Source organism: Podarcis tiliguerta (genome assembly GCF_965153285.1).
Source record: "Podarcis tiliguerta genome assembly, chromosome: 4".
Classification (NCBI taxonomy): Eukaryota; Metazoa; Chordata; class Lepidosauria; order Squamata; family Lacertidae; genus Podarcis; species Podarcis tiliguerta.
This window is the reverse complement of record NC_139537.1, coordinates 51,608,067-51,617,668: the sequence shown is the minus strand read 5'-3', so window position 1 is coordinate 51,617,668 and position 9,602 is coordinate 51,608,067. Positions and strand designations below refer to the sequence as shown.

At 40.0% G+C, this 9,602-nt stretch overlaps 1 protein-coding gene across 2 annotated transcripts in view; it reads right to left on the bottom strand.

The window, feature by feature from the left end:
• Positions 1-6,211: 6,211 nt before the first annotated feature.
• DOP1B (DOP1 leucine zipper like protein B) overlaps positions 6,212-9,602 on the bottom strand; it is a 69,266-nt gene continuing 65,875 nt past the window's right edge. For both annotated transcript variants that reach the window (XR_014510657.1, XM_083438666.1), the window contains exon 37: positions 6,212-9,345. Coding sequence is in view for 1 of the 2 variants with exons in the window: in XM_083438666.1 (XP_083294792.1) it covers positions 9,088-9,345 (258 nt within the window). In the remaining variant the exon portion in view is untranslated. The remainder of the gene's footprint in view (positions 9,346-9,602) is intronic.

Below are 9,602 nucleotides of genomic sequence, written 5' to 3'. Positions count from 1 at the left end.
CATTTCAGATGTAAATCTGGTTGGTTTCTCTCTCTGTGTGTGAGTGTAGGCTTATGCCCTTTACTTTGCCAGAGAATTGCTTACCCGCGTCCCCAGGACCGAGAAGAGAATAAAAAATTCCAGGAAAGTTTCTTCTTTGGAGAAAAGAGTTTTATTGCAAATCTGTGCACAGAGACAGTCAGCAGAATATAGTTTCTGAAATCTGACTGTCCAGCAATACGCATCTGCAAGCCTTCTTATACTTTAGAGTATTTACCCACCTCCCAGACCTCCCCCCAAAACTTCCCCAATCAGCTGGCAAGTTTCCAACTTATTCCTTATATGGCACATCTATATTTGCTGGCTAAGGCTGCTAGCTAAGCACTTCTTCTGCTGGTTAAGCATTTTCTCTGCTCAGTAAGCACCCCCTCCCACCTCCTTGTATACGTGTATTCTTTTGCTAGCTAAGCATTCCCTTCGTATCTCTTCTTATCTTGCATTACTTAAAGCAGAAGCAAAGCAGGAAACATCTTGCTAGTGGTTTTTAGTTGACAGCAGTTTTTGGCTAGGCAGGAAACGACCTTCTGACCTGTAACTAACATCAGCAGTTTCAGATAGCTGGTTAGACAGGAAACGGCCTCCTGACCTGTCTGATTTAGACTTTGCAAATAACTGCATTTTTGGGTTTGAGCTTGTGTAACCATCCTAGCAGAGTGCCGGAATTTACTATGTGTAGATAATATTAATGATTAACCGTTCCCCTCTCCCTTCATGAGCTAATGTCTTGATATCCTTTTGTGTATACCTTTGCCTCCTAAGATATGGCTAGTAGGATTGTATGGGAGGGTCTTTTCCATTGTGGGTGCCTGCCCCCATCTTAATTCTAGCAACTGTGTCTATGCCTGAAGAATCCCTGTGCACCTAGATGGATCAGGACAGCTTGGGTGTGACACTAGGTGATTGATCTGTGGCTCCTCCCACCTCAAGAACACCAGCAACTGCCTGATTCACCTGTTTTGAACATTATGGCATTTCCCCTCTCTCCTAATCTCCAATTCAAAATTTCACTCTTCCTTCTCCTTCCCAATTCTTCCCTTCTCCCGTTCCCACTGGATTTGCTGCTCCCTAATTCCCCTAGTCCTACCTATAGCTTATTGTTATTAAACCAAAGAATGTGTAATTGAAATAATTACATATTTTTCTCTTGCTTCCATTTCCCCCTTCCATTTCCCTAGCTATTATAAACTGGGAGTCCCTTGGGGTAGGAGGAACCTAGTGATCTAGCATACCTGTTGTTGCCTTTTTGTAAAGTGCCATGCACATAGACAGCACCTTATTAATATCATGGTGATAATGTAATGGTGGTGAAAAACGTAATGCACTGAAATGTACACTAGAACCACAGCATTAACAACAACAGCAGGCAGCAGCTGAAAACATGCAGCAAAGTAAGACACTTTGTGATAACACATACCTCAGAAAACAAATCCTCTGCACCTAAAGGGTGATGAATACCAGTTGTTCAATACACACAACACAGAATGAATTCAAACAACTATTTGCGACTGGCATAATCAGGCTCTCTTTGTTACTTTTGCTCTAGTTTGCCTGATCTTTTTGCCAACAAGCTTATGCAGACATTAAGGTTCTATCTTGTGATCTCTTGTAAAGTTTGTATTGTTATTGTATCACTTCTCAGCCTTTGGGCTAAGATCAAGTGTATTTTGATTGTTGTAAACTGCTTTTATATTTTTAATGAAATTGAGATATAAATAAGTCTGTATCTCAGTCGGATTATAAGAACAGTGGTTTAGAGAAGATGAGTGAGTAAGTAAGTTATATGGTAATTACCTTATAGTAAGATGGAAAGAAATAGTACTGTTTGAATAGGGTTGAAAAGAGTTGATCATAAATCTAATTGAGGAAACCTATGAGAAATAAACACTACCTCAAGAGATGAGCAGTTAGTGAAACTGCTCGACCTTGACAGATTAGAGAACTGGGCCAAAACAAACAAGATGAACTTGAACAGGGAGAAATGTAAAGTATTGCACTTGGGCAAAAAAAATGAGAGGCACAAATACAAGATGGGTGACGTCTGGCTTGAGAGCAGTACATGTGAAAAGGATCTAGGAGTCTTGGTTGACCACCAGCTTTCCAGGTCATGTGACCAGCATGACTAAGCCGCTTTTGGTGCAATGGAACACCTATATACAACGGAATAACTATATACCATGATCTTAATGAAATTCCAGTAAACATGCAGCTGTTTTACATTTGTTTTTCCTGGCCTGGAGAAAGTTTTGCACACAGGGCAACTGCCCAGAGTACCAGCACCATTTTTTCTAGAAACAAAGCAGTGGCTAGGACAAGCTAGCTTTGTTGTTTTATTCTGGTTTATGATATACAGTGTTTCTCATTTGTGTTAGAGATCTCCTTAATACTGTTTTTACTTGCTTAATAAACATTCCTCCCTTAGTAATCAGTGTGTGTCTTCTCAAGTAAAGCCTTGGTACTGAATTGTTTCCACTGCTTGTTTACCAATTTTCTGTGTAATTTGTTAGCCCGAGGTTCAAGAAATTCAAGAAACAGTATTGTACGCCCCCCCCTACCCCCAGCTATTGTTTCTCTGGAGTCTTAAGTTAAGGTCTGGAAATCTCCAGGGTTGGGCAGAGTGATGTTAGACTTGTAGAAGTCACTTGGCCCATAACCTGTTATACAGTACTGGGTTCACTATCTGTTATTGACATTACACCACACTTTGACCAGTGTGATCATCAGAGTATGATCAGGTCCAGCAGAACGTCAGAGTCTTTCTGTTTTCCAGTAGTTCCCAGGAAGGGGCAGACCTTGGTAATATGCCGCCCTGTGTGAAGCCACTTGATGCCCTCCCCCCAGCCCTTAAGGTGCCTGTTTATGTTGTGCTTTGGAAGTTTCTAGGAGGACTCTAGGACACTGTCAGAACCCCCTTCCTGAAGCTGGGCACGCACTTACCGGGCATTGAAAAGGCACCCTCCTTGGCTGCATCTTTGGTGTGACTGCACTGCATAAAGTCGGAATGGACCTCCAGGGTTATCTAGTTTCCAGTTAAGAAAACTCATTGGCCAGGCAGTTCAGTTCACAGTATAAAGTATGGTATTGTCTCACGGCAGAAGACAAGCATAAACACACTGATACACCATGAACTAATCTATTATAATACAGTTCTCTGGTCTTAGAAATAATTTAATAAAGAGAGAACTTTACAGAGAACTCCATTAGCACTTCACCATGCTAGCGAAGGGGCCAAAGAGACCCTCTTGGCCTAAGTGCAGCCATGATTGCTTCTCCTACATTTAGCTGACCTAGTGCTTTTAGCGGAAGGTTACCGGTAAATGGTCAAACTTAGTGGATGGAAGTTTCCAGTTAGTGTTGAAACAGTAGTGTCCAGGAAGAAGAGGATGGAAACAAAGACTAATCACATAGTTTGCTTAAAGCTGCTTTTTGAGGAACTAAGTTCTCAAATCTAATTCAAGATAGACCGTAAGGTTTTCCTTTGGATACCCATGCCTAAGCTTAATGCTAACTAGCAACTGCTTAACTTTAGCCAGTCATGTCTCTGTGATCACAGAGTTTTCACATGTAACAATGCATTGGAACCGTATAAGTGTTTGCCGTGCGCTCTGAGGAGTTGTGCAGATTCTGTGGGTGTTAGCCTATTCTCTGCCTTCTGACATGGCTGAATAAACACTTTGGCTTCCCACCTCGGTATGATTCTTTGGCTACCTTCACCCAAACTCAATTGGACATTTGTTTACAACACTAGCTCACCATACTATACAGTACTGTCACCGTATAGCGCAATACCTCCAGTTTTACCGCTGATGGCTTGCAATGAGCTAATATCACACTCGTGCAGAGACTGCTGAATCTAGCCTTGCCATTATACCCACTGCTGCACGTACACACATTCCTTAGAGAAAGGGAATTTGCATGAGTCATGCTTTAGGCCTTTGACCTCGGACTATTTATAACCACTCAGTGCAGCTGGGATTTTTCTCTAAACAGACTCCAGACATGGGAGATGGGCTCTTTGAGGCATGGCCCAAGCACTTAGCGCAATTACACCCATTTTTCCAAATGGCTGGTAGCAGTGGTAGCAGTGTACTGTGCAGGGGGTGAGTGTTGGATCTTGGGTATATGGTAACTGCTGGATCACCAAGGATGGGTTCCCAGGTTTGAGAGCAAGTTCATGACGACAAATAAAGTGCATTTTTATTCAGACACGGTCCACTGTTAATACTAGCTTACAACCACAGGATTTAGAACAGGGGTCAGCAAACTTTTTCAGCAGGGGGCCGGTCCACTGTGCCTCAGACCTTGTGTGGGGTTGGACTATATTTTGGAAAGAAAAAAAATGAACGATTTTTGCCCGCCCGCAAAGAGGCCTGAAGATGCTTCGCTTTACCTGTCCCAGTTGTTGTCCCAATAGCCGCAGTTGGGCTTCTCCAGCCAGCCAGGTGCCGTGGCAGGGTAGGAGGCTGCGTTGGCTGGCAAAGACAGAAGCAGCAGCCCTGGCAGAGGAGCCACGGAGGAGGTAGGGGAACCAGGGTGTTGCCGGAGCTTTTACCCACCACCTGCTGCTGCTTCCTGAGAGGCACTGCAGAGAAGACAGAGCTGGCCGCCAACCCGCAAGCGGTGGCCGCAGCCATCGCAACAACCTGCCTGAACACCATGGGAGAAATGAAGAGGGAGGGGAGGGAGGGAGGGAGGCAGGCGACAGCCACGAAGAAAGCGTGCGAGGAAGTGGCACAGAGAAGGAAGGACGGACTGAGGGAGCAGGAGGAAAACGTAGCCGCCGCCGGTGTCACACGCCCCCTTCACAGCGCTGCCCTGCTGAGGTGGGCGGGTGGGCAAACCAACTCCCGCCGTTGAGTGGCAAGATTGCTCCGTCCCCGAGGCGAAAAGCACCGCCGTGTGTTGGAGAGGGAGGGGGAAAGAACGTGCCTGCTGGTGATAGATGCGGCGATACCTGGACCATCCACGGGCCGTATCTAGAAGGCAATTGGGCCTGATCCAGCCCGCGGGCCTTAGTTTGCCGACCCATGGTTTAGAATATCTTCTAGGGGTGTAACATCTACAGCATAGAACTTCTAATATATTATGAAGCGTTTATATTAAAAAAAAAAAAGTCTGCACACATGTACCGTGGTACCTCGGGTTAAGTACTTAATTCGTTCCAGAGGTCTGTTCTTAAGCTGAAACTCTTCTTAACCTGAAGCACCATTTTAGCTAATGGGGCCTCCCGCTGCTGCCACTGCACGATTTGTGTTCTCATCCTGAAGCAAAGTTCTTAACCTGAGGTTAGCGGAGTCTGTAACCTGAAGCATATGTAACCCGAGGTACCACTGTACATTTCTTTAATTCTGTTATCGGTTTTCTGGCCTGACTGTGTGAAACAGCAATCCGTGTGTGCGGACAGGCTAAATCTTATCAAAGAGATCTCACAATGCACTCCCAGTTGCTTTTAGATGAGACTATGTATTTGTAAGTACCCAGGAAACGCCACAATAAAGCAATGAAGATTTCTGTCAGGTCAAATGAGTCACAATCTAATAGCCAGGAAACGAAACTTTTTAGTAAGAGTACACACCCTCTTTAGTCACATATTAGCCTAATCCTGGATTGAGTCCTACTTCCCAGTATTGGCACCATGGATGGAAAACAATGAATAAATGTACACCATATTAGATACAGCAGATATATTGTTATAGAGAGTGGTTCATCTAACTAGGAGGTTGTTGCCCCGGAGCTGGTTTAATTGATTTCCCTTCCCTCCAAAACGAGGCAGTCTGTTTTAAGGGGAACACACTACAGGACAATCACAAAAAACAGCCCTACCTTTTGGCCTGCCAGCATGAGCCCTCACTTTTTCTTCCTTGTCTGAAACTTATAAGCTCTATGCTGATCTTCAAATAATTATTTAGACTTTAGCCTGATATCAGGTAATAGTACTGAGCTATAAAACAGCAAATACAAAAATATACCCCCCCATTTAACCCAAGAAATATGGTGTTTGCTAACACTGCCAAAGGAAAATTTTGAGAATCTTGGTTTTACAACTTGACTATTTTGTTATTTTACTGTTTTGTTGTTTATTTGCATTTATTGTTATTTAGAAAGGTGGAATACAAGGATTAGAAATAAATAAAACTGCAAAATATAAGGAAAATTAACAGGAAAAAGACCAAGCTTTTGATGTTTCAAGAGGTATTTCAACACAATGTTTAATATGAAAGTTACATTCAATTACACAGTACAACTTTACACAGCAGCCATTCTCTCAGTTACTACATTAGATTCTTCTTTGGCAATACATTTTAAATACCACAAACGTCTCCTCAGGCTTTTTTAGTACTTTAAGGATGTTTTCTAAGGTGTACCAACTACAAAACTCATAATTTTAAAGTAGCAATATCCATTAAAGCAACAATCAAGTTTGCATTTTCTTTATATTTTATATCAGTAGTAGGAAAACAAATGTCAGTAGCAATATGAAAAATTATTCCCCAAATTAGCAAATACAAATATTTAAATCAATTTAACTAATGCAGCTATAAGTTATGAACAGTAACTCAGAAATATTATAGTGGACCAGAGAATCACAAATCTAACTCCGTGTTGTTATTCCTATTCCCAAAATGGAGTTATTTTTGCAAAACAAGATGTGGGAAACTGGCCCTGAAGAAACAAAGGCAGGATGCTGTTTATTACGTTGGATGTGAACCTGCAGTGTGTGATATTTAGTAGACATCAAGCAACAACACTTCTAGTAGACAGGTGTGATGTAATTTTGTAGAAAATTAAGAAAATGTTTAAATGGCATGAACTGATAAATAGGATAGTCCTCAGATGGTTTCAAAGAATGGGGAGAAGAATGAAAGTAGAAGAAAGCTTAGTGAGAGATGAAATCTTGATTGGTACAGCAAGTTACTAATTAAATGCCAAGTATCTACCTACTTCTGTGGGTTGAAAATGGTGTGAACTGTATTGTGAAATATCTGAGATTAGCTGCACTTCACAGTACTAGTAATAGGACAAGAAAGAATGGAATACACAGAGAGTTCCATGCCATACAACTAGCGTTGCAAATGAAGACTTTTCTGTTTCCCTGAGTGTTGGCAACATTTGCTTAAAGTTTTGAAATTGTTTTAAAATTCCAATGAACGCGTAATATTGGAGCGGCAAGGTATGCTTTAAAATGGATACACCGCCTTCATACCTTTGATAAAGCAACTTATGAAATTAATTTACATTCAGATGAATTTAATTTCACATTCATAATGAGAGTTTAGCTTAGAAGCATAATTTCATCATCACTTTACCAAATATATTAACAAGCAAAGGCTTAATTTAGTCCCTTTAACATAATTACAATAAAGCATGTAATGCATGTATCAGCATTTTATTTAGTATCAAAATGAATTCCGAAACCCCATTATTAATTGGTTGGTAGATAAGAACACACAAATAGACTACTATATAAAATGTTGAAAGAATGTTGTCAGAAACCTTTGTACTATACACCACGTGTTTTTGGTACTGGTGGGCAGTTTTCTAAAAAGTGACAACACTGAAATAAAAAAGGAAAAAGGAAAACACCTCTTGGCTTTAATTATTCAAATCCAAGTGTTCCACAAAAATATTGCACACACACACACACACACACACAAAAACTTGCGGCACAATTCATCCATATCCAAGGACTTTTAAGCCCCATTGATTTCAGTGGAGAGATTTAAATAGATTAAAAAATTTCCTACTGAAGGAAATGGGAAATAAAAGTGCTCAAGTTTGGCTGGATTCTGCCCAGTCCTTTTTTTTAAGGAAGTGAAGGTGCTAGATATATCAGTATTGTGGGGGAAAGGAAATACATGCTAAAGAAATAGTATTATTTACATCAACAGTTATAAAAATAGGAAAGCATAATATCTAATACATTTAAAGAACAGGCTAGCAATTCTGTTTATCTAGACTTCTTGTTTTAACACTTTTTCCAGTTGAAGCTAGCATGATACCCATCTAGCCAATACCTTCCACAAATCCTAGTCTGCTTGTGCATTACAAATGCTATGCCAGAAAGATGGCAAAACCAAAACCTTCTCCCTCGAATTACCGTAAATCACAACAAAAGCAGTTGTTTCCAGTCTTTTGCAACACTTTAAAAGAGGAAATATATATCTGCACAGATGTTTTAGTGCAGCACTGTAAAGTATTTGCTTAGAAAATTAAGTACCTCTAATGCTACATTTTATTATATATACATGCCTTTCAAGAATTGTGCAGTCCCTATGCACACAATTTTTAATGTTTTTCTCTTTTTTAATTAAAAAAAGAGATTTTCTTGATTTTTAAAAAATGTTTCTCTAGGCCTAAACGTAATTCAGCAATAATTCAGCAAACTACAGAAGACAATAATGACTTTAAAACCAGTCAAATAAATTTCAAATAATTTCTTTTTTCCTTCTTAGTTGTATATATCCTATGCAAACATATCCCTTGTAACCTAAAATCTTATGAATCTTTACCAAAAAGCAATTTCCATTAAGATCAGCAAGGCCTACTCCATATGCTTGTAGGCTTAGGCTGTAAAGGCTACGGTAGAAGGATCACAGATATTCGTACAGCATGCTATTTTGTTTGCATCTGCTTACTACAGAGATGTTCAGAGGCAGGACTAAAATAACTTCAGAAGCGTGTTCCCATCTGCCAACAAGCCTGTTATAAGTATTCCATGTGTATATCTTGATCCTGTCTTTAAAATTTCCTATAAATTATAGTCTTGTTCAGATTGATTTGCCATCTATTGCCTTCATTACATGAGGAACTAAAGTATGCTTGTTTTACTTTGGAAGTAAAACAAACAAAAATCATCTTATGACATGTGCACATTATAATGCTAATTTGCTTCCACAAAACCTGAAGCAACATGCCACTTATCAACAAGACATAGAACAGGTGAAAGATTACATCAGTAATCAGTTTCATTCTCATATTTACATTTTTTCAATACAATTGAAACTGAGTGACAATTACAACCTTTGTATAATACAAGTACTTTAAAGCATATTAACTTTCCATATTTTCTATAAAGTCATGCTCCACACACTCTTCCAGTAGTTTCAGTGTCCTTGTTCCACTGCCAGTTGGATAGTCCAGTTTGAAATCCTTTGAGCTACGCGTATTCAGTGCCTTGCTGCTTTCAGTTTTAAAAGCACAGCTTAGTATCCTGAAGAATGGCATTAACTGTGTGATGCTCGAGATAGAACGAAGGTCCAAAAGAGGGAAGCTATAGTGCTTTGTTGCTCTCTCATTGGTAGTTTGATCCTGTAGGAATACAAAAAAATAAGTTGCACATACACATTTACAGGAATTTTGTTTAGTATATAAAATGAAACATGTATTGAATACTGGGATTTTAATTTTAATTTGGCAGTTTTTAACATTGTACAATTAGTTTATTTTACCAAAGCTTAGATAACAGGTTTTACAATTCCAACAATTCCAACCGCTTTCCTTTTTTAGATTACAGTCATACCTTGGTTTTTGAACAGCTTAGTTGTGATTCGAGGACCCGATCCCCG